We start from the raw sequence: 27,254 nt of genomic DNA on the forward strand, positions 1-27,254 counted from the left end.
CAGTAAGACCACAGAAAAGACATACAAGATCTTCTGCAATGTCAACTGCAAAAGCTCAAACGTGATTTACATTCTTGAGTGTCCTATATGTGGTCTCCAATATGTTGGTGAATCTATGCAGCCATTTCACAAACGCCTTAATGGCCACAGGAGTGACCTCACAAAAAACCCGTATATTCCTGTCAGCCAACACTTCAGGTTACCAGATCACAATCTGAAAGATTTTGATCACATGAAAATCCTTGTGATCGAACAGGATTGTACATGGCAAAATAGGCAAAGAGAGAATCGGGAGAAGTTTTGGATAAAAACACTGGGTGTCCTCCATCCAGATGGAATCAATAGAAAGAAATAATTAAATTTACAGTCTAATGTTTATATTATGATATTCAGGATTTTGGATTAAACTTACCTGTATTATTACTGATCTATGTTTACACCTTATACATTATATATCAGTATTGTTAAAACTTTTAACACTGAGGAAGGCCATTTGTTGAGCCGAAATATTTGCAATTATTGTATAATTTATATCATCTGTTCAGTTTTTCCATCTTTGTGCGATGATATTCAACACTTTTTAGTGTTTTGTTTTCCATCTATTTATCGGTATTGTTACACAATCTTTTAGACTCATATATATATATATATATATATATATATGAATATACAATAAATTCATGAACCTTATATTTGTGCTTTCGTAAGCCAGTTTATCGTTTTCGGAGGTTACATATATATATATCAATAACAAATCAAGAATACCGAAAATTTGTGTTAACGCATGTGGAAAAATGGACGTTTTGCAACAAACGCGGGGAAAAATGAATGACTCATGAATGCCTACTCAAATACAATCTATTAGAAAAACGAATTATTACAGAAGAGTGTCCACCATGCACTTGCACTGCACTATCATTAGAATAGTAGAATAGAATGACATACAAATGGATGAAAATATATAACTGTTATATAAATATTAATATAATAATGTATGAATTTATTTGGTAATCCTTGAATGCAATGTATTTGGTATGTTTGACTTCGATCAAAACAACGTCAACCAAAAGATTATCTATATATATATATAGTTAAAATGTAAAGACCAAGCACATTTAATTAAAACCATAAAAATATGGATATAACAACAAACCAGAGTATACTGATAACAAATGATTATATCACTACAATATAATAGTTATTATGGTGAGGTTGAATTCCCTGTCATTTATTCATCATTCACACAGGAACTTGTCTCAGAAAAAAATATATCTACGGTACCTTAACCTAACTTTCAGGTATAGAGATGTGATTTTTTTTCTGTGACAAGTACTTGTGACCATCCACCAGAACTTGCGGTCATCCGATGTCAATACTTCAGTACTTTGATTATAAGTTGGCACATTCGAATTAATAAATCCCTAATAATCAACCTGTGATTGATCTGTCTGATATTCCATGTACTATACTGTACCTAGTACTAATATATTAGGGAAATAGTCCCAGACTGTACATAATGATATTTAAATTTTGTATTCAAACTTTTCAACTTAATGGGAAAACACCAAGAACTGCAAACATTGCTAATTTTGATATCCTTCTACCAAAACATGACAACAGTCTGTTCCCAAAAAAAATAGTTTGCCAAAAGTTGTCTTGAAAAATATGTTGATGTGAATTAGATATATGAATATAAAACAATCTTCAATAGTTCACAGAACCCTGTGTCTCGCCTGCGATTGATGCTGTCAGTGTAAATGTGTGATGTTACCTGTAAAAAGCTGGGAACAGTATATCTAATATATATGTTCCTGGTAAAAAGTAAGCCAATCTTGATGACTAAAAAACTTTAACCCTCGACTGTATTTTTTTTAAGTGAACATGAATATAGTCTAAGGATAAAGTTTACAGACAGCAATAACTTTGTCAAACCTTCATGGATTTTTTACGAAACTTGGATGGAGGCTTTCTATTATCAAAAGACAGTATCCGGAGCAAAATTTCTAAAATTTGTTGTTTCATTTTTCCGTATATCTATTATAATGATAAATGGACTTTTTTTGCAGATAACATGGAGATACAGTCTAGGGTTGAAATTTATGTTTAATAGACATCAATCAATAACTTTGTCAAACCTTTTAAGAATTTAATAAAACTTTAGCAGGAGTTTTTTTTAAGAGATAATATCTGAAGCAAAATTTTGAAAATATGTTTTTTTTTTCATTTTTCAGTATTTACTTATAGATATGGACTTCGTTTTTTTGGCAGTTAACATTTACATACTGTCTGCGATTAGATTATTAGACACCAATAACTTTGTCATCCTTCAAGGAATGTTATGAAACTTGGACTAAAGCTGATTTAAGATCAAGAAATAGCATCTGAAGACAATCCTCCGTATTCTACTGATAAATGGACTTAATTTTTGGCAGTCAACATTACACTTCACTCTGACAGCAGCAATAACAGGCGAAACAAATGTTTCCGCGGAAACCTATACGATTTTGTTATAAATTTAACTGAAAAAGGACCAATTTAAGTTCCAAAGTCTAAAAATGGAGAAAATTTCCAAAACAATCCGATAATAACAGGTGCAAAACCTCTGTATGTGTGCAATCTTTTTGTGAAGGTTCGGGTCACAACTAGTTGAAATCTCTCGGAGCTGACTTCTGTAACTAAAATATAGGTATCATATTTTGTAAATTTTGCTGGTCAAGACTTATCCGAAGACATGAACAATAGGGAACGATTCCTTAAACAATTCCATAATAGAAGGTGCAAAATTCAATATCTTTGAAACCTTTCTATGAAGTTTTCGTGCACGATCTGGGTTGAAAATGTAGGAGTTAATTAAACAAAATAGGTACACCTTTTTGTAAATTATGTTGACAAAAACTATTAAGTTCCCGAATCAGGAAAAATCCTCAAATAATTTCATAATAGCAGATGCACAACTTGAATTCGTGTGCAACCTTTCTATGATGAAGTTCTCAGGATCTGGGTTGAAAACTGCAAGAGGACATTACACAAAATAGGTACCGTCTTTTGTAAATTTAGCTGAAAAAAGGTTCCAAGTTTGTAAAAATTCCTCAAAAAATTCCATAATAGCATGTGAACAACTTCGATTGGTTTGCAATCTCTCTGTGAAGTTTGAAGGATCTTGGATGAAAACCACAGGCACTTGTTTCTGTCAATGGGGGTTTACTATCCACACTCGTACGAAGTGATTTTTTGACGTTTTAACAAGAACGCACAAGCTGAATGTCTTGTCTGCTTTACTTACCATGACTGATTTTATGTAGATAGTCCTAAAGATTAAGTTTTACTACAAGTTTCACATAAACTAAACATTATCTATGATCCATGAAAATGAGATCAAGGTCATATATACCAAGCCAGACAGACATGTACACCTTACATTCCATGGATTGCATATAGTTGTCCTATTGCTTATAGCATCACAGATGGACATATTGCTTATATAATCTTAACCTAGGACATAACTTGGATGGATAGTTGTCTCATTGGCACTCATACCACATCTTCTTATTTATACTAACAACTAAAACTTAACATTGTGAACCCTGCCAGACAGACATTTAAACCTTACAATCATTCCATACACCAAATATATTGTTGACCTATTGCTAACAGTATCTTGGAAGAGGACCTAACTACTGAAAATTAATGTTGACCAATAAACCTTAAACATGAGGCCATGACAAGGTCATATGAACCCTGCCAGACAGACATGTACACATAACAATCATTTCTTCCACCAAATATAGTTGAGCTATTGCTTATAGTATCTAAGAAGAGGGAACTCAACATTATGAACCCTGCCAGACAGACATTTAAACTACTGAAAATTAATATTGACCAATAAACCTTGAAAATCAGGTCAAGATCATATGAACCCTGCCAGACAGACATGTACATCTAACAATCATTTCATACACCAAATATAGTTGACCTATTGCTTATAGTACCTTAGAAGAGGACCTAGCTACTGAAACTTAACATTGTGAACCCTGCCCGACAGACATGTAAACCTAATAATCATTCTATACACCAAATATATAGTTGACCTATTGCTTATAGTACTTTAGAAGAGGACCTAACTACCGAAACTTAGCATTGACCAATGAACCATGAAAATGAGTACAAGGACAGATGATACATGTTAGATAGACATGTACACCTTACTTGCATTCCATACATCAAATATAGTTAACCTTTTATGTATGGTATTAGAAAATCAGACCAAAACACAATAAAATGCTTCGCTGAGCGCAGCTGGATATGACCGCAGAGGTCCAACCCTGAACAGTTGGGGTGAAAATGAACACAATCTGATTTTGGTCTGAATTTGGATTGTAATTAAATATTGACACACAATAGGTTTCTGACACGGAATAACTGTAGTCAAAGAACTTAGATTTGGTTATATGATTTGAATTTTATTCAATTTTTTGCTTTTGTGCAATACACTATGCTGTTGCGATTGACCCCCCCCCCCCCCCCCACCCCAAACAAACAAACAAAAAATTTACCCCCCCCCCCCCTTTTTTTTTGCTTTTGTGAAATACACTATGCTATTGCATATTGACCCCCCCCCCCCCCCCCAAAAAAAAAAAATAAATTTCTTTTTAATTTCTGAAATCTGAAATGAAAAAAAAATTGCCCCCACAATTTCTTTTTTACCCCCCCTTCCCCCCACCCTTTTCCAAAAAAAATTTCTTTCCCTCAAGATATGGTCATAATCTCAATTCAAATTTCCAATGGAGTTTGCAACCATAATTACCAATTTAAATACATCATAAAAGTCTTAAATAGATAATTTAAATGCAGTGTAAGGGAGGTAATCCAACATTGTACAACATTGTACAATTTTGTTTTTGGATTACCTCCCTAACACTGCTTTTAAATTGTCCATTAACCAGGAAACCCTTGTTTTTTCCCCCTTTTTGCCCCTAATTCCTAAACGGTTTGAGCCATAACCCCCCAAAGCCAATCTTAATCATCCCTTTGTGGTATGAATACTTGTGGTATAATTTCAGAGAGATCTATACACTTAAACACAAGTTATGTCTGGAAGTTACAAAAATGCTTATTTTTGACCCCTTTTTGACCCCTAATTCCTTAACTGTTGGTACCATAACCCCCCAAAATCAATCACAACCTTCTTTTTGTGGTATTGAACCTTATGGTAAAATTTCATAGAGATCCATTCACTTAAACTAAAGTTATTGTGCGAAAACCAATGTGTCTTCGGACGACGACGACACCAACGTCATACCAATATACGACTGCAAAAATTTTTTGCGGTCGTATAAAAACTAAACTTTTATTTTCAACCAGTTGCTGAACCATTAAAATGAGGTTAAGCACAACGGACATATGACAGATGTAAACTTTGTTACATAAGGCATACAAGCTGAAGGTATGAAGCCTCCAGGTCTTCTACTCTGAAATATAAAGCTTAATACAAATAGTTTACCCAGCAGCTGCCACCAGATAGTAATCCCTCGGTCTCACATTCTGCGACTTTTGTCGCAGGGGAGACAATTAAGAATATGTTTCTGCATGCATTTTATGCATGGATCAACATTATATGTAATAAAAAAAGAGGCTCTAGAGCCTGTGTGGCTCACCTTGGTCTATTTGCATATTAAAAATTAGTTACTAGAATATAATTCATGAATAAGATCTTTTTTTTTTGTTGATGTTGTCTTGCTGATCATTTTTCTTTATCCATTACAGAATTTGCATAATATGGAAAACATGGATTTAAACTATCATTAAAGGGCAATAACTCATACAAGAAGTTGACTGTCAATTTCCACCATGCTGATTAATTTGCAGATCTTGTCTTGCTGATATACTTGTCTATTTGCCATCATGTGTAGTTGACCATATTGGAGTGTCATTTTGAGTTGATCATTTTTATGGGAGTTATGGGACTTTTACCATATTTTGACTCTTGTTCCACAATGACAAATTGTGACACACAATTTAGTTGCTCATTTATAAAGTGTGGTGAATATTTTACTACAGCTTATTAATCTTGTTTGTGGATCTTGACTTGAAGATAATTTTTGCTATTTAAACTAAATTCTATCTATGGATTATAGTTTTCAAGGTAATAAACAAAAAGTAGGTAAATTTTGATCTTCTGACCATTTACCTAATGTCAGATTATTTCTATCTTTCAATTAAGGGTTTTCAAGATAATACAATATTTGCACTTTACCCCTATGTCCTTTTATTTAGCCATGTAGGCCATATGATTGGCTGGAAGAAATAAAATTAACAAATTTTATACTGAACACCTTATAATGATCATCAACACAATCTTTGGTTGAAATTGGTTCAGTAGTTTCAGAGGAGATCTTTGAAAAAGTTTGACAGACACTGGCCGACGTCCGATGCCTAGTAATGTCAAAAGCTCATGTGACATCATGGCCTCTCAGGCTAGATGAGGTAAAATAAATTAGATATGATGTTTATGTTTTTCATTAAATTGTTTTAATGACCCACAAATGTGTACAACTTTGTATTTGGGTATTGTGGGTTCTTTATGCACAAATTAGTAGTTAAATTTGGGAACATCATTTGTGACATTAAAACAATTTTTTCCACCTGGCATTGTCACATATTGACAAAGGAGTCAGAAACAAAACATAAAACTCTTAAGTCTTTATTGTTTATTGATATTAAAAATTCTTCATAAATAACACTATCTTATAAAAATTGACATAATTCAGATAGTGATACAAAGTTGGTTCTAGCAAAATATGCTATATTCGTTCCAAATAATTTTCTGTTTACAAAACATTTAATGTCAAAGAACAATATGACACAGCTTTGCTCAGTTAAATGAATTACGGAAATGTAAAAAGGACATGTCCTATTAGCTGATAGCTGCCAATGATCTGAACCTTATTAAAATGAATGTTATGAGAAAACTAATGGCACAAAAATAAATATCTATTTTATATCAAAACTATTTGTACTACTAATTCAGGCGGAAGTCTTGAAGATTGTTAAACCTTTTTAATAATTTCATATACAGTAATTTTCAAATATTAGCGTTATTTTAGAAATTTCAGCGAGCAATAAAATATCTTATATATGCAATTTATAGCAAAGAAAAATTAAAAAGATTCAATCACTTTTTTGATTCTCTTATTTGAAAATCATGATTATTTATAAAAGTTATAATTATAATTCTACTCACAATCATATGAAACTAATAGAACTGATCAAATAGAGTACTCAAATTTATTTTCAAATATATAGGATTTTAGGTTTCTTACTCTGTGCCTTCAAAGAACAATTGCATAAAAATATCACAATTGCCTGGTTTTGAGGTCATCATCTCGCGTAATGATTAACATGACAGGTTATATGGTTAAGCTTCTCTTTCATATACATGTTTATAAATTGGATACAACTAAGAAATGAAACCAATAAAACATTTAATTCAATATGCAAAGAATTCAGGGCTTACAAATATTTCCTATGACATTTGTTTTCCATTTTAATAGATATATTGTCACAGCTACACTTCCTCATAAACTCCATTCAAATCAACTGATAAGTGGAAACAAACTAAAGCACTTGGAAGACCAGTTTTTTTTCATTTTCAAACTGTTTAACAAAGCTGATATTTAGTGTTGATCTGAATAGCAGATTTCTTACATAAGGTTCTGAAAATCTGAATTAAATGAAAAACTGAAAGTGCCAGAGCACTGACAACAAAAACCTATCTACTTAATTATGTATACTTATTCTATTTAGTCTAAATACATACCCTAAATAAAAAATATATTTTTAGATGGACTAAAAGTTATAAATCAAGAAAGATGCATGCAAAAAGATATAAACGATCAAAACATGCAATTGAATATAAAGAAACTAATTTCTAGGGGGTACAAATGAATATTCTTTTAAAATACATTTACATCATGCTATAATTTTGTAACCTGTCAGACAGAAACTGATCTTTCTTCATCTTTATCAGTAAACTTACTGATAGGGTCCATTAACTAACTGCTTTGCATTCCCAAATACAAATGTATCTTTCTAAACAAATTTGACAGACTTTTGCGTGTTAAGAGATATCATTGTAATCCAAAAAATGCACATAGTGAACCACATCAGTATTTTGTGCATTTTCATGGCTATTTTTAAGCATTTACCAAACCTACATGCATGGATCAACACCTTGTTTTATAACAAGAGGCTGTCGAGTGACAGAAAACCAGATTTTCCTGCAGTGGTCAAACCCTGACAGTTGAGCAAGTATGGACACAACATTTAAGCTTAAAACACCTCTGAATTTGGATTGTGATTGAATATTTATAATAGATTATTATCTAATTAATAATGAAAATGATATTTGCAAATCTGAACCCCAAACAGGATCATGTAAAAATTAAACATTAACCTGCATAACAAAAATAAAATACCACATAACAACTGTGACATCTACCTTCATAACACACGACTTAAAAAAATATTAAGAAATTTTGATGTTATCATTACTGGTTCGTGGAATAAGTTTGAGTTATTTCCCTTTGAACAGAAATATGGTTTAACATAGTACTCTAACATTAGATATGATTTCACTAAAAATAGTTCTCTAAAATTAGATGTGATGTAACACAATGTATATCTATTTTCAAATTATAATCAAATATAATTAATAGTTCCAAATATTTTTCTTTCATTTGTCACAAACTAATATAGATCTGCAACTTATCTATTACACAATGTAATGTAATGAAAAATATCCTTTAATAAAAATAGATTATTATCTAAATAAAGGAGTTTACATCATAAAATAAAAATTATATATATAGCCTTCAGAAAATTAGTTTATACAGGATAACAAACAAACCTACCACAAAATTCTTCAAACAATTTACCAAAGAAAAGAAAAAAAAATCCAAAATGTCATTTATCATTAATACAATGTCTTTTAAATTTTTTTAAAAAAATGAGTTATTTCCCTTTGTACAGAAATGGATTAATTCATCAAAAATTGAATTCTTGGGAAAGGGCTATAACTGAACGAGAAAAGCTAAAATCATGAAAATTGCACTTGACCTTCATTTAGTCACAGAAAACAACATTAGTCAAAGCGTTTTCATGTAAATGAACAGACATTTTCACACCACTCAGTATAAAAAATGAGAAAAATATCCATATTACATGCATGATAACATTATAAGATGCAAGGCTATAATGTAAAAATGTTTATTTACAAAGTAACATGATTTAGCATTATCGTTTAATTTAAAAAAATTGAGTTTTTTAAACTTTTTTACTAACATGACTAATTATAATGTCCTTAGGCCAAAAAAAATATATGTCTGTTTAGGGTTACATCATCCAAAAAAATAGGGTAGACAGGTCGGTATTTTCATTTTATTTCATTTTTTTCATTTTATTTTTTGCAACATGATTTTGAGTTGTGTGGTCTGTTTTTCCATGGTCCCGAGTTGTCCATGGGCCAAATTAACCCGTATTTTTGATGATTGGATTATTTCCCTTGGGTTTTGTTGGAAATAAAATGGTGGCAAAGTGATTTTTTCACCACACTAGTTGCCAGTTTCCTTAAAGCGGCTATCATAAGCACGATAGTGAACATTGGGATGTTTAATCATGCTTTTGAGACGAGTTCAGTTAATCTCTCCCTTTACTATGGAAACAAAATGTCTTAGGGTCAGTGATTTACGGATTTCAAATTAGGGACTGTCGGGTAACCCTAAACAGACTGATATTTTTTTTTGGCCTTACATGTATATGTGGCAAAATTAATCTATTTGTTTGCTTTTATGATGTTTCTTTTATTCTTTTGATTCTTTTCCATTAACTATAGATCTTTGGAAGAACAACACTACTGATGTTCAAACTGGAAAAAAAGACCAGGTCACAATGCCTCTACTTCCAAAAACCACACATTGACATACATGTTTGACCATTCACTCCTACAATCAAAAATTTCATTTCTAAGAAAAAAAAATTTCTAAACAAAGTTTGAATACTACTGATTTTATTACATACACACACAATCATTTCAGTTTTACCTTTTGAATTTTCACCCTTCTTTTTTTTTTTAATAGTTATGAAAACAAACTGGTTGAAGGCTTACCATATTTGTCTCATACATTCTCTCTGAATGCACGTTATGTAAATGGCGTTTCAGTTTTGACCGTTCTTTAAAGTACTTGGAACAAATATCACAACAATATGGCCTTTCATTAGAGTGAGACCGCATATGCTGTTTATACTGAGTAGCTGTAGCCACCTTTTTCTGACAAAGCTCACATGTGTAAAACTTGCCAAACTTTGCTAGAATGATCTCATCGTTGAGTCCTTCCTTTACTGCATGGGCTCTCATGTGAGTTTTCCAGAGGGCAAGTGATTTTAACTTTTTAGGACATTTGTCACAATTATAGTTAGCTTCATCTGTATGGACTAACTTGTGACTTCTTAAGTTACTCTGCTGCCTAAAGGACTTGCCACATACTTCACATATGTATGGCTCTGCATCTTGATGAATTCTCATGTGCACATTCAAAGCTGTTCTAGAAGAAAGAAGTTTTCCACAGAGACTACATTCAACTTTAATTGAATCATCTGTACTGTGAGTTTTCAAATGCTGCTTCAACCCGTCTGATCTACTAAAACTCTTCCCACACAGATCACACACATAATCTCGAGTTTCTGAATGAACAGCTTTCATGTGCTTTTGTAAAATTTGTTTTGATTTATAATTTTTCTTGCAGATTTCACAAGCATTATCTCTATACAACACTTCTGAATGAAGTTTACGATGTCTAAGAAGGCCTTTACGCTTATCAAACACCTTGTTACAAATTCCACAACAATGTTTGCCATCTTCTGTTTTTGCTGATTCGTAAGTCTTCATAAAATTAGCTGGATCATCAGAATTACATACATGCATTTCATAATTCTCTCGGTTAGAAAAAATAATTTTACATTCTTTGCATTCTGAGTACGGACTTGACCCACATTTTCTAGTATGTTTGTTCAGTGCACTCTGAGTGTGGTATTGCCTGTTGCATTGGGAGCAGGAAAATTTGGGATCTCCATGACAATTCAGATGATTTTTATAAGTGTCTGTTCGATTAAAAGTTTTACTACAAAATGGACATTCATACAACTGGCATTTTGTATGAGTTCGATAATGCCTTTTCAAATTTTTAGCATCAGAAAATATTTTGTTACATTCAGGACATTGTTTTTCCTCAGTATCCATGTCATCAAAAAGCTTATGTTCATCCAAATGATTTTGAAGAAACAACTCCGAGGTAAATCTAAGGTTACACTTTAAACATTGCCATTCACCGTATAATAGGATTCTCTCCCTTTTCTTTTTAACTGACTTTTTGCTGTCTTCTTGCTCCTCAGTATTTTCTGTAGACAGTTCATTGCAGTTTTTAGCATGTTTTGTCAGTGTTTGTTTTGAATTATACTGACGATTGCACTTTGTGCATGTAAATTTTGGGTAATTGCTGTCTTCTTGCTCCTCAGTATTTTCTGTAGATATGTCATTACAGTTCTTAGCATGTTTATTCAGTGTTTGCTTTGTATGATAATGACGATTGCAATTTGTGCATGTAAATTCTGGGTCTTTGTGAGTACTGAGGTGATTCTTGTACAAGTCAGAACGAGAAAATGATTTACTACAGATCTGACATTCATAAAGCTGACAGTTAGAATGAGTTCTGTAATGACGCCTAAGACTTTTTCTGTCACAGAAAGTTTTCTGGCAAACAGAGCATTCAGTACTTTTATCATCCAGCTTATCAAAAACCATATGTTCTTCTAAATGGTTTTGAAGAAATTTTTCTGTTGCAAAATGATGCCCACATTTTTCACATCTAAATTCATGAACTGATTTATCTGACCTCATTCGTCTTGTTTTCCTTTTGGAAGCTGTAGGTTCACTACCTTTTGACTCATCAGATTCAACATAATCTTTGTCTCCAATATCATCAACTGTTTCTCCAAAATCATCTTCATCAATATCATCATCAGCCATTTCTCCAAAATCATCTTCATCTTCAGATTCATTTTTGACTGTATATTCTGTAGACTCAAAATTTTCGACATTGTCACTATCGGCACAATGACCATCTTTTATTTTCTGTCTATCAGGAGTTATGTCCCCTGTAGCAATACATTTTTCAGCAGAAGGGTTGTCAGTTAAACCATCTAAAGAATCATTCAATTTAACCAATTCCCTTAATACATTATCAATGGACATGTTTTGCTTGGTGACGAGCATTTTCACGATTTTCTCTATTGATTTTTCTACATCAATTTCATCATTAACATCACAAGATGCTTCTTCTTCTTCATCATGATTGTCATCATCCAAAGATATCTTAGAATTCACTTCTGCCTTAATTTCGGTAATGTTCTCTGGTTTATCTTTCTCTCCAGAAACAGCACCTTAAATAAAATGTTTTGTATGCACATATTTTAATATCCATGAAAGAATTTTAATATATATATATATCAAATTTTGAAAAAAGAATATCATGATGTTTCAAGATAAAGCTATATATTAAAGTTTTGAGTTTTTTTATTTTTGCATTTTCTTGACAAATGTTGATGACAATATAATAAAAAAAAGAGTGCACATGCTGAAATGTCTCACCTACTACACTGACCATTGATTTTATGTTGATAGTCCTAAATATAAAGTTTTACAAGTATCATGTTGACATTTATGATCCAAGAAAATGAGGTTAAGGTCAGATAAACCAAGCCTGAAATACATGTACACCTTTAATACAATCATTCCATACACCGAATATAGATGACTCATTGCTTATAGTCTTAAGAGAAACAGACCAAACCATTGAAATTTTATATTGACCAATGAACCATAAAAATTAGGTCAAGGTCAGATGAACCAAGCCAGACAGACATGTACACCTTAAAATCCATGCATCAAATATAGTTGACCTATTGCTTATAGTATCTAAGAAACAAAGTTAACCAGGAAAACTGAACATTAACCAATGAACCATGAAAATGAGGTGAAGGTCAAATGATACTTGCCAGACAGATATATACACCTTACAATCATTCCATACACCAAATATAGTTGACCTATTGCTTAAAGTTTAAGAAAAACAGACCAAACCACAAAAACTTAACATTAAGCAATGAACCATGAAAACGAGGTCAAGTTCAAATAAAACCTGCCAGACTGACATGTACATCGTAAAATATTTCCATACACCAAATATAGTTGACCTATTGCATACAGTATTAGAAAAACAGACCAAAACACAATAAAATGCTCCGCTGGGCGCAGCTTGATACGACCGCAGAGGTCGAACCCTGAACAGTTGGGGCAAGTATGGACACAACATTCAAGCTTGATACAGCACTGAATTTGGATTGTGATTAAATATTTGACACAGCATAGGTTTTTGACACAAAATGAATGTGGTCTAAGAACTTAAAAATTTTTAATTTACCTATTCAAACCATATCATTATTTTTTGCTTTTATATATAAATCAGAAATAACCAATTTAAAATGGAAAATTTTAAAGAACATTAAAGGAAAAAAAGGAAAAAAAAAATCCTCCCCCTAATTTTTTGAACCCCCTTATGATTCACCACCCAAAACTCAATCATAGCCTTCCCTTTGTGGTATGGTACCTTGCAGTACAATTTCAGAGCGATCCATACACTTGAATACAAGATATTGTCTGGAAACTAGAAAAATGCTTGTTTTTTGGCCCCTAATTCCTAAACATTTAGGGCAATTACCCCCAAACTCAAACCAAGCTTTCCCTTTGTGATATGGTACCTTGTAGTACAATTTCATAAAGATCCATACACTTACACACAAGTTATTGTCCTGAAACTAGAAAAATACTTGTTTTTTGCCCCCAATTCCTAAAATTTTGAGGCAATTACCCCCAAAATCAAATCCCAGCCTTCCCTTTGTGGTATAATACCTTGCAGTACAATTTCAGAGAGATCCATACACTTGAACACATGGTATTGTCTTGAAACTAGAAAAATGCTTATTTTTGGCCCCTTTTTGGCCCCTTATTCCTAAACGTTTTGGGCAATTACCCCCAAACTCAATTCCAGCTTTCCCTTTGTGATATGGAACCTTGTCCTACAATTTCAGAAAGATCCATACACTTACACACAAGTTATTGTCATGAAACTAGAAAAATGCTTGTTTTTTGGCCCCTAATTCCTAAAATTTTGAAGCAATTACCCCCAAAGTCAATCCCAGCATTCCCTTTGTGATATGGAACCTTGTGGTACAATGTCAGAGAGATCCATACACTAACACACAAGTTATGTCTGGAAGTTACAAAAATGCTTATTTTTGGCCCCTAATTCCTTAACTGTTGGTACCATAACCCCAAAAATCAATCCCAACCTTCCTTTTGTTGTATTGAACCTTATGATAAAATTTCAAAGAGATCCATTCACTTAAACTTAAGTTAGAGTGCGAAAACCAATGTGTCTTCGGACGACGACGACGACACCAATGTCATACCAATATACGACCGCAACATGTTTTTGCGGTCGTATAAAAACTTAACATTGAGCAATAAACTGTGAAAATGAGGTCAAGGTCAAATAAAACCTGCCAGACTGACATGTACATGGTAAAATATTTCCATACACCAAATATAGTTGACATATTGCATACATTATTAGAAATACAGACCAAAATACAAAACTTAACTTTTACCACTGAAGTGACTGAACCATGAAAATGTGTTTTATTTGACCTTGACCTTATTTTCACGGTTCATTGCTCAATGTTAGGTTTTTGTGTTTTGGTCTGTTTTTCTAATACTGTATGCAATAGGTCAACTATATTTGATTTTATACATATATCTTGTGCATTTAAATAAAGCTTTCTCAAAAAGAAAGATTTAAAGTACAGATATGTACAATTTCAGTCTGTTACTTTCGAGATGAGTCTTTAATGTTAGATCTTTGTCCACAATTTCTTTCTGATTTCTCATGTAATATTAGGTCTAAATGCAAAAGTAAATATATAATTTCATAGATATATTTGTTACTAGAAAATTGCTAAAGAAATAATGTAACCACGAAACCAATCTTACTTCAAATAAATTTTATAAAAATTTTATTTCCATTTATCACAATTTGGACTATGGTTAAAACTTAATACAATTTAAAATATTCTGTAATTACTTAATGTACAAACTGGATAATGTACCGTGCAAAATTATTATATTGCTACTATTACTTAGAATATATTAAACACTTCACCAAAGATCCTGAAAATTGTCCAAGGCAAATACAAATGTAGTAGGAACAATGATCAGTTTTTTAAAGAGGAGTTATAAGCCTTACATGTATTTAGTAAATTGATTTTTGGACCAGTCAGCCAAAATAATCTATGAAGACTGTTAATAATGCATGGTTTTTGTGTTTTGCTTGGTCATATGAGTAACGTTCAAAACCATTCTGACAAATGCTGTTTATTCAAGTAATAATTATATTACTGGGTGTCTGAAGAAAACTCACTGTAACAGTGCAGAACAAAATCCTGAGCCATGGTTTTATATTTATCAATAAAACTGATTGCATTCTCTGATCCACAAAAATCCAATGTTTTCTTTACTGTACTGGTGGTCATAAGAATGTATTGATGGTCTTCAGGTAATAACATATTACACTGTAAAATAAACAATAAATCAATGAAAACTGATTAGACAGATTTCAAACTACACTTACATAAAAATTTAAAATGAAAAGTCTTTTCTTTTTTTTTTTTTAATTTGTGACAACAATCTGACATAGTGATTATTTGGTATCTAGTACATGTACTACATTGTATGTGAATCCTTATTTCTGGACTGCTGTTATTATTAAATGATCTACCGGTATACAACATATATCATAAGAATGTTTTGTGTTGACTGCCAATACTTCATACTAGTATTCATGGAATTATAAATATGGAAACAAATAATGAACAAAATTTTACCAGATTTTCAATTTTAGCCAGAATGTCTTTAAGACTTTTTTCTTCAACCTGGGCGATGTTGTCTGTCGATGAAACATTGGTGTGTGTTGACATTATTACATCCTTTATGTCACAACCTGTAGGAAACAAATACATTTATTATAATTTTCAATATAGTTACCCCAAATTTTCCAAAAATCCTTGTACAAAACAACAACATGCAAATGAAAGTTTTTAAAAAAATTCGTAAGGGTTCCGCGGAACCCAGTGTCTCGCCTACTTTTTCTGTTAATCACAGGCTCAACAAAAATGAGGAAGTAAATCAATAAAAATATTCCACTTGATACTATCTTTTGATTGTAAGAAGCTTCTGTCCAAGTTTGGTAAAAATCCAGGATAGTTTATGAATCTAATAAATGTTTAAAACCTTTAACTGCAGACTGAATGTAATGTTAACTGGAAGAAAACAAAATTTCCTTCTAGATACTAGCATTTGATCATAAACAAGTTTCTGTCCAAGTTTGGTACAAATCCAAAATAGTATAAGAAAGTTATTAAAATTTTAAAAACTTTAACCACAGAGTGAATGTGATGTTTCCGTGCAGAAAATCCAAGTCCATTTAAAAGTAAAATACAGAAAAAATGGATTTATTTTTTTACAAAATTTCCATCTAGATACTAGCTTTTGATCATAAACAAGCTTCTGTCCAAGATTGGTACAAATCCAAAATAGTATAAGAAAGTTATTAAAATTTTAAAAACTTTAACCACAGAGTGAATGTGTTGTTTCCTGGCAGAAAATCTAAGTCCATTTAAAAATAAAATAAGGAAAAAATGGATTTATTTTTTTACAAAATTTACTTCTGGGTACTATCTAATGATCATAAACAAGCTTCTGTCCAAGTTTGGTACAAACCCAGGATAGTTTAAGAAAGTTATTAAAATTTTAAAAACTTTAACCACAGAGTGAATGTAATATTTCCCGGCAGAAAAACTAAGTCCATTTATAAGTAAAATACAGAAAAAATGGAATTTTATTTTAACAAAATTTACTTCTGGATACTATCTTATGATCATAAACAAGCTTCTGTCCAAGTTTGGTAGAAATCCAGGATAGTTTAAGAAAGCTATTAAAATTTCAAAAACTTTAACCACAGAGTGAATATTTGTGGACGCCGCCGCCGACGCCGACGGAATGTAGGATCGCTATGTCTCACTTTTTCGACTAAAGTCGAAGGCTCGACAAAAAATAAAAAAAATAGATTATAAAAGGATCCCTGGTGTGCTTAAATGTGCTCAGCATGGCTGTATAAATATTAAATTACAATACAGTCAAATGAAATTATTTGCAATGCACATGATGTAGGCAGAATACTCTTTCCAAAATGTCCCCAAACAATTTTTAGAGAAATGTCTCCTGCTTTTGATCAATTAAAATTTGATTGCTACTAGCTGTAACATGAAGAACACCTTAATAAAAAGTTGATTTCATAAATCTCTTTAGATATATCAGAATAAAAACTGTAGAAAGTGAAGGATAAAATTTGAACATGTCATTAAGTGAAAAACAGATTTAGCTACAAGTTCAGTGTATTTCATCACATCCTGATTACACCACATGAGTATGAATAAAAGGAGACATATGGTATCAGTCAATGAGACAGCAACCAAACAACCTGTTCATGTATACCAGAGTCTATTTTATAATATAAATAATTGCTTTAACCTTTGTTCTGTTGTAATTTAAAAAATACAGTGATCATTCCAATGTAAACAATTACTTATCAATTTAGATCAAATAATTATAATCAGACTTGTTTCAATAAACATATACATTGTATATATTTGGGAGTACCAGGTAGGCTGTCTGAATCTGCAGGCTCCATGTCACAGGTGTCCATGACCTATTACTTCTGTTGAGTCATTCTGGCTGTTATTCTATAACATAAATAAAAATACATTTGAGAAAGAATAACGGATACATCAACAAGCATTTCATTATACTCAGTAACATGAGTACCTCAGAAATCTATAAAATAAAGGTGAAGGTATGATCTGGCTCTACGATGGTACAGTAAATGTTTTTTAAAATAATTATTAAACTTGCAGAAAAAAATTGTTCATTCGCATTAATTCATGTTCAATGTATCGTAATAAAAACTAAAATAACGGCATTCAAATGTCCCCCTGCTGATGCACATATCATATCTGTCCAATGGAAATTATTCCTACATATTTTAGGTAGGTTCTTGGTAACTTTTTCCCTAGTAGTAATATCCTACAAGAAATAATAAAATGCTTCACTGAGCGCAGCTGGATACGACCGCAGAGGTCCAACCCTGAACAGTTGGCGCGAAAATGGACACAATATTCGCGCTTGATACAGGTCTGAATTTGGATTGTAATTAAATATTTGACACATAATAGGTTTCAGACACCAAATAACTGTAGTCAAAGAACTTAGAATTTGTTATATGATTTGAATTCATATTCAATTTTTTGCTTTTGTGCAATACACTATGCTGTTGCATATTGACCCCCCCCCCCCCCAAAAAAAATAATATTTGAAGAAATTTTCTTTTTAATTTCTGAAATCTGAAAAAAAAAAAATTGCCCCCACAACTTCTTTTTTACCCCCTTCCCCCCTTTTTTTTCACCCCCCCCCCCCCTTTCCAAAAAAAAAATTCTTTCCCTCAAGGTATGATCATAATCTCAATTCAAATTTCCAATGGAGTTTGCAACCATAATTACCAATTTAAATACATCATAAAAGTCTTAAAATAGAAAAAAAAATCCCCCCCAAAATTTTTGAACCCCCTTATGATTCATCACCCCCAAACTCAATCCCAGCCTTCCCTCTGTGGTATGGTACCTTGCAGTACAATTTCAGAGAGATCCATACACTTGAACACAAGTTATTGTCTGGAAACTAGAAAAATGCTTGTTTTTTATCCCCAAATTCCTAAACGTTTAGGGCAATTACCGTACAATTTCAGAGAGATCCATACACTTGAACACAAGTTATTGTCTGGAAACTAGAAAAATGCTTTTTTTTGGCACCTTTTTGGCCCCTTATTCTTAAACGTTTTGGGCAATACCCCCAAACTCAATTCCAGCATTCCCTTAGTGATATGGAACCTTGTAGTACAATGTCAGAGAGATCCATACACTAACACACAAATTATTGTCTGGAAGTTAGAAAAATGCTTGTTTTGGGCCCCTTTTTGGCCCCTAATTCCTAAAAGGTTCGGACCATCACCCCCAAAAACAATTCCAACCTTCCTTTTGTGGTATTGAACCTTATGGTAAAATTTCATAGAGATCCATTCACTTAAACTAAAGTTATTGTGCGAAAACCAATGTGTCTTTGGACGACGACGATGACGACGCCAACGTCATACCAATTTTTTGCAGTCGTATAAAAAGGGGGATTGTAATTGCCCACCTCCCCTTTTGGCCCCACAGCTCCTATGCCCCTGATTACATGTTTGTAGATTCTTGCCTAAAAATCATTTTTGCTATTACCATGATTACAATATACATGTATCTTTATCTAATTAATACAGTTTCCACAAAAAAGCAAAAAACTTGGTTTAATTTTGTCATTCAAGGGCAATAACTCCTTTAAGGACTCAACTGACAATATCAGCCATGTCAATTTTATTGTAGATCTTATCCTGCTGATAACAGTCCACAGTCACTCCAACTACTGTATCACTAGCCAGTCAACACTGAGGCTCAGGTTGTGAGTTCGAAACCCGCAAGGGGCAGGTGCACTCGACTCCAATCTTAATTGACTAGGATTTTTAGTTTTCCTACCAAAGGTTGGTTGTTCTCTCTGGCTTCCTCCATCAATAAAAACTGACAGCCACGTAATAGCACAATAATGTTGAAAGTGGCGTTAAACACCAATCAATCAATCAGTCAATGATAATTGTTGTTTTTTACAGTTTCTCTCTATCTAATATAAGTTCGGCAAAAAGCACAAATATGAGTAAAAATCATTATCCAAGGGCATAGAAAGTAGTCAACTGACTATTTTGTTCATAAAGACTTTTTTGCAGTTCTTGTCCTGCTCATTATTTTTGCTATATGCAGTTTCACTGAATTTACCATAGTTTCTTCAAAAAAGCATAAATATGGTAAAAATCGTCATTCAAGGACACCAACTCCTCAAAGGAGTCAACTGATGATTTCAACCATAATGATCTTTTTTACATCTTGTCCTTCCGATATTTTTCTATGTTTACAGTTTCTTCATCAATGTTTCTGAAAATGAAACCAAATATGGATAAAAATCAAGAGGTTGCTCTTGTAAGAAGTTGACAGACTTTTTGGTCCTTTTGACTTGTTTGTAAATCCAGCCTGCTGATCATCTTTTCTATCACAGATCTCTATATCTAATAATTTGTTTGCCAAAAAAAAAAAAATTGATACAAACCACCATTCAAGCATACCTGTCAACTGACCTGTATTCTGCGCGTTATACCAGCGAGTTTCCCCTTTCACACGGGATTTTTTAGATACCCTCCAGGTATTCAAATCACCCAGGATTTCAGAAAATGACCCATTTTCACCCGTCTTTATGACCAGTATTATTTCCGGTATTTAGAAGTCAAATATATGTTCGGTTTTATCAGCTTTTTTCCTTTGAAAAGGTTAACAATTGAAAAGTCAAAACTTGTAGGATTTTATTTACCATACTGATGACAGCTATCAAAACATTACAATTGATTGAAAAGTAACAATTCGAGAATTGTCTCGTTAATTGTACCACAGAAAGTTGAAGCCAGTCAAGCTTGACATACAATTCTATGTCCTGATTAAAAGATTTACCATTTATGCCATTTGCAAATATCAATTATCCTATAAAAATCAGTTTAAAACAATTTGAACCTTTTAACCCCTTCGCCCCCAGTCCCACCTGTAGTCGTTATTGCAATCGCTATTCTTTGATGGCCCATATGACCCTCCATACTTTTTTAGAACTGCCCCTGAACTTTGTTGACAGCAGGAAGTTCAACCATGCAATTCATGGTCCATAAACTCTTCCCAGATGTGTCTTTAGGAAAGTATGACAACCTTAATCTTAATGCCCTTCTTAGTTCAAAATAGGAAAAATGGGAAAAGTAGCCAAAATCAGGTGGGGTGGGAGTCATTTGATGGACACTACGTTAATGATATGAGCCGTAGGTATTAACTATTATTCTAAATACATGTTTCAACTTTTATGTAAACCTTTTCCTGCAGGGAAGATTAGTTATATAACTAACTGTGTAACTCTGCTTAAGGTTCATCCTAACCTTTTGGCTAATATGGCCATATTTACACCACACATTCTATTCTGAATACAGACAAACCTTTGCACCTGGAAAACTTTTAAGGTATGGCAAGAACTAGAGAATTAAATTTTAAATGCATTTTATGTTTCAGAAAATTATTAACTTTTCTGGATTTTGAGATTCCTTTTTTTCGTTCCCACAGAAGTTGCCAAAATAAACTAAGTTTGAAATATATGGAGAATGTGTCTAAGGGCCACAGATGACCCAGCTTGTAAATATGCATGAGTCAACTTCCACATACAGATGCAGGATCACGTAGTTAAGACCGCTTTGTGATTATAAGCATTGTGTATAAGTTTCATAACATTTGATTGAGGCAAACAAAAGTTAGAGAACGGAAACGACAGATTTAGCAATTTTTCCATTTATAAAGGGGCATAACTCAAGAAAAGTAAAAGTGACGCCACCAAATTTCAAACTTGATCTGTGTTATGTGGTAATAAGCATTGTGTATAAGTTTCATTACATTTGGTTGATGCAAATTAAAGTTAGAGAACAGAAATGAAAAATTCAGCAATTTTTATGTTTTTTAAGGGGCATAACTCATGAATGGTATAAGTGATGCCACCCAATTTCGAACTTGATCTGTGTTTTGTGGTAATAAGCATTGTGTATAAGTTTTAAAACATTTGGTTGAGAACTGAAACCAATTTTTGGGATGTACGTGACGGATTGACAAAGTAACACTTAATGCCCCCTCAGCTAGGGGGGGGGGGTATTAAAATGTTTGAGATGTTCCCCTATGTAAATAATTGTAGTGAGTTGTATTGATTAGCAGGACAATAGATGGACAATAGATATCAGCACAACAATAGATTTAAACTGTGTAAATGAATGGACCAGATCAGATGAAAGTCAGGTGTTTTATTTCCGTATGTTACTTCGCTTTATGGAAGGGGACACAGCAAATAATTAAAATAGCCTTTCAAGACCTCACAATTGTTTGGACTAAAATAATGCCTGATATTGTGCTTAGCTCATCAGTAAGGGATATAACTCTATAGGGTTATTAGAGAAAATATCTTTATGTGTTATTACAGATACTTTTACGAGTTGTCTACTCTTTATTCCTTAAATTTTCTAAATCTTTAGTAACATATGTTTGTTATTTGTTAAATAAATCATAAATATTTTAATTTTTAGTGGGCACTTGGGAATTCTTGAAACTTTGCGCAGAAACTAAATACATAGCCTTGATAACTAATTTTCAAATTAAATTAATACATTTTTCTTCAACCATGGTTAATCAATGGGACAAGGCTTTTAAGGGATAAACTTAGCTGTAATAACAAGGCTTAGTTATTAATGGCATGTAACTTATTATATGAGACACTTGGGAATTTCTGGGAGGCTTGTGCAGAACCTCATTACATACTCTGATCATTATTTCTTACAATAAATTAAAAAACATTGTGATTAAGTATGATGTATGTCTGAGCAAAGGCTTTGAAGTGATGTAGAGAAGCTGTAATAACACCCTTTAGTTATTACAGGCATATTTTTTCTGTAATAACATAGGTGTACTATGCATGATTGGCAAACTATGAACTGTTATATCTTTCTATAGTTTAGTATACATAAAGACAATAAAAATATCAATAGAACTTGTATACATTCTAACAAAACAAATGATGTATATTGGCCCTTTGAAACATGTAACATACATATGTTATCACAGTTCTTTGATTTTTTAGTCCACAGTAACAAATGTATGTTATTTTTCTCTAATAACCCTATAGAGTTATATCCTTGAGTGAGCCAAATTTAATGGAAATGTTGCATTGTCCATTTCTTTTTCTATACAGTGGTGTACGGTAATTCCGCCTGTCCGGTACACCCGCCCACTCCCATTTCTTCCGTAATTGTCACTTCTGTGAATATTTCGTCTGCTATTTTATTCATAGGAACTGTACTTATCATCACTGCATGTCAAATTTTAAAGAAAAATCCTTTATTATGAAAATATCTAGTGATATATATAATACAGTTCCTAAAGCTAACGATAATCATATTATTGCTTACAAAACTCATTTCTGACTTGAAATTTTATTTTTGATTATCTGGAATCTCTTTATAAGTGATCTATTAATAAATAGATCACCTTTTCCTTCATAAATTTGTGATAAACTGGCTCTCCATACATATTTACTGCGCATGGGCGGATTTACTGGACAAACACATTTCCGATAAAAACACGGATGACCCACTTGTTTTGTTGATTTTAAAATTTTTCTCAGATTTTTTTTGGGAAATGAGATCAACTACTCAAAGTTGATTTGTCAGTGAATCCATTTATAATAAATTTCAACCAAAGCCTTATGTGGGCGGATTTACCGGATTGCATCGTAGCTTTATTGACCTGTACTCTAATACCTTATATTCATGTAAATATCAAAATATGTTTACTAAGCCTTTTCTTGCTAATCAGGGAGTCAAACAAGGAGACAGTTTAAGTCCAACTTTATTTAATATATTTGTTGATCATGTTGATGACATAGGAAAATACTTAGATACAAACTCAACTAGTGCAGTTAATTTATATGATCAAAAAGTGAACCATTTATTGTATGCTGATGATTTATTATTGATATCTGAATCTGCAGCTGGTCTCCAGAACTCTCTTGATTCTTTGCAAAAATATAGTGCTGAATGGAAACTGGATGTGAACTTTAAGAAAACAAAAATCATAATTTTCTCTAAAAATAAAGTAAATAAAGAAAACTTGTACATTTTTGTACTTTTATTACAGTTCTAATGCAATTGAAATCGTTGATTATTATAAATACTAAGTTGATTTTCATAGCTCTGGAAAATTTATACAGGCAGTGTCAAGCCTCTCAGATAAAGCTAAAAAAGCATATTTTGCATTAATGTCTAAACTCCCATATAGTGAAAACTTGGCTCCAGCTTTTTAGTTCAATGTTAATTCCTATTTTAACTTATGGATCAGAAGTATGGATATCAGAATTCAAACCAAATTTTGAAGCATTAGACAAAAGTAAATTAGAAAAAACACAAAACTCCATATTTAAAAACATACTTGGGGTTCATGGAAAGTCTTCCAATCTAGCAGTGCGGTGCGAAATTTGGCACATTACCTATTAGCATTAAATGTTATCAACTTATGTACATGTATAAATACTATGTGCATCTCAGTGATATTGGTGAATGGTCTGGTGGTCCACATGAAATTCTCAAGGCTGCTTTTGAAGTGGACAATACTCTCACAAATAGAGAAAATTCATGGTCTAATAAATTATGTGAATTATAAGAATACATTGGAATACCCTTAAACAAGCATTGTAATAGTAATTTCAAACAGAAACTAGAAGATTTCTACAAAAATAAAATTATATTTGAACTATCTAAGATAAAAGATGAAAACTGTGGTAAACTTTTATTTTTTAGTAAAATTTATACTAAATTTAAACAACAAGAATATTTGAACTTTAATGTTCCTAAATATCTTAGAGAAAAACTCACTAAATTAAGAATAAGTGCACACTCATTAGCAATAGAAACTGGTAGGTATGCAAGACCAATAATACCCTCTAATGAGAGATTTTGTAAATTTTACACAGGAAAAATTGAAAATGAGATACATTTCTTGATTGAATGTCCTCAATATAACAAAATTAGATCTAAATATAAAATCAGATATTAACTCAAATAATTTGGATGAAAATTTTACCAAAATGTTAAATCCTATGTCAGAAAAAGAACTAAAATCTATTTGTATGTATATTGAAGAAGCACTTGATTTGAGAGACCACCATACTGTTTCATCAGATAATAATCCTTTATAGTAGTTTGTGCATATACACATATATCTTATATAGGTGATTGTGTGTTTTAAGTAAAATTATGAAAATTTAGAATAATTGTGATGTATATGTGTATGGTATTAATATGAGTTTAGAATGTAATGGTATTCATAGAATATACTCAGAATGTTATGCTATCCATAGAATTTACTTATGACTTGCTGTTACATGCATCTATATTTCATTTATATGTTGTTTTCATATTATTATTATCTGTTTTCGGATCATGCCTCTATTCATGCTATTGTGCTCTTTCCAATAAATATTGAATTGAATTGAATTGACCTATTCAGTTTCAATCAAACAGCAGATTGTCTATATGCCAACTAGTCCAAATAATTATGAAGTCTTAAAGGTAAAAAAATTCTAAAAATTAAAATAGCCTTTCAAGACGTCATAATCATTTGGACCTGATGCCAACTACCCCACCTCCTTGGCGTCCCCAACATTTTATATATTTTTGTTCTTAACTTATCGGACAATGATTAAGGTGGTACAGAACTTTGGTGACTGTTGTTACTATATTGTTTTCCTTACAAGTATTAGTCGATTTGTCTTGTTCGTATTTTGTTCTCTTCGTTTTTATTTTTCTTGTGTTATCATCAAGAGCTGATCTCAAAAGCTCCTGTGGGGTTGTTTAACCAAAGACTCATATAAAATATCACTATAAACCAATTTTAGTTTTATATTACAACGCACCGCTATAATACCTTTTGTGACTCCCATAACACACACGGCCTATAACAAAATCGGCCTCACAAACTCGGCCCATATCAAACTCAATCTGCCACAAGAATATAAGTATGATAAACGATGTTATTTAATTCATTTGAAATTAATTATCAGTACTTTATTTCAAATTAATTATGAGTTAGAATAATTAAATAATTCATTTTGAACACATTACAAGCAAGAAATACATCTATTTATATTTAATTTATACAATTTATACAAAATTTATATTTATGTATTGTCCTTTGTTATTGATTTGGATATGTTGTTTCCTGTGACTAAATGAAGGTCAAGTTCTATTTTCACAATTTTAGCTTTTATCATTGTTGAGTTGTAGACCTAGCGAAAAGTGACCATGACCGTGACAGAGCGTTGTCCGTGCAATAACTAGAAAACGCTTTGACGAAATCTTTGAGTCAAATTTAGATATGCTGTTTCCTGTGACTAAAACAAGGTCAAGTTCGAATTTAACGATTTTAGCTTATATTGTTGATGAGTAATAAACCTTTAAGTAGCGTAAAGTGATACTTAGAGCGTTGTCCATGCAATAACTTGAAAAAGATGAAAATCTTGTGATTCTTTAAAGAAACAAGACAAAACCCGATTGAAAGTGGGTTTCTTGAAAGTTATTAGAGTGACCACAAGATTCTATAGTTTCATATTAGATAAGGTTATAATCTCATAAATATATTTCTTTCATTATTGACTTCATGATTTCTGCCTACCCACCCCTGCTGAACAAATGTGTGTGTACTTATATACTCTCTTAAATTCCAATGTTATGTCACATATGATAAATAGGAGGTCAAGATTGATTTTGGCCTTTCCATTTCTGAACCCTACAATATATTTTTTTTTTGACTTGATCCTGTTTGGGGTCCAGATTTGCAAATATCATTTTCGTGCAGGAAAATCCGGTTTGCTGTCAATCTGACAGCCTCTTGTTCCGAATTTTACTGATTATGAAATGGACTTGGTTTGTTTTACAATTAACAAGTAGATACAGTCTGAGTTTAAAGTTTTTCAGTCATCAATAACTTTGTCAAACTTTCATGGAATGTCAGGAAATTTGGACAGAAGCTTAGTTATGACCAAAATACAGTATTCAGAGAAAAATCATTGAAATTATTTATTTTCATTATTTCCGTATTTAATTGATAAATGGACTTAGTTATTTTTACATTTAACAAATAGATACAATTTGGGGTTAAAGTCTGTTACACATCAATTACTTTATCAAACCTTCATAAAATTTTATAAAACTTTGGCAGAAGCTTTTTTTATGATTAAGAGATAACGTCTGAAGCAAACTTTCAAAAATACATTT

At 32.1% G+C, this 27,254-nt stretch overlaps 1 protein-coding gene across 1 annotated transcript; it reads right to left on the bottom strand.

The window, feature by feature from the left end:
• Window positions 1-6,692: 6,692 nt before the first annotated feature.
• On the bottom strand, window positions 6,693-25,839 carry LOC127699230 (zinc finger protein 569-like). Its single transcript, XM_052202988.1, has 5 exons — window positions 25,733-25,839; window positions 17,885-17,967; window positions 16,051-16,166; window positions 15,588-15,738; window positions 6,693-12,492 (listed from the first exon to the last, which is right to left on the bottom strand). Exons 2-5 carry the CDS (start codon window positions 17,928-17,930, stop codon window positions 10,127-10,129), a joined length of 2,679 nt encoding a protein of 892 aa, XP_052058948.1. The 5' UTR covers window positions 17,931-17,967; window positions 25,733-25,839; the 3' UTR covers window positions 6,693-10,126.
• Window positions 25,840-27,254: the final 1,415 nt, after the last annotated feature.

The sequence above is a fragment of the Mytilus californianus genome, unplaced genomic scaffold (genome assembly GCF_021869535.1).
Source record: "Mytilus californianus isolate M0D057914Y unplaced genomic scaffold, xbMytCali1.0.p SCAF_1, whole genome shotgun sequence".
NCBI classification, from domain to species: Eukaryota; Metazoa; Mollusca; class Bivalvia; order Mytilida; family Mytilidae; genus Mytilus; species Mytilus californianus.

Coding starts and splice junctions, on each gene's coding strand:
- LOC127699230 (XM_052202988.1), bottom strand. CDS start 17,930: ATGGACACCTGTGACATGGAGCCTGCAGATTCAGACAGCCTACCTG. Junction 15,739..16,050: donor TGGCTAAAATTGAAAATCTG/GTAAAATTTTGT, acceptor TTTATTTTACAG/TGTAATATGTTATTACCTGA. Junction 12,493..15,587: donor TTTTGTTCTGCACTGTTACA/GTGAGTTTTCTT, acceptor ATTTTATTTAAG/GTGCTGTTTCTGGAGAGAAA.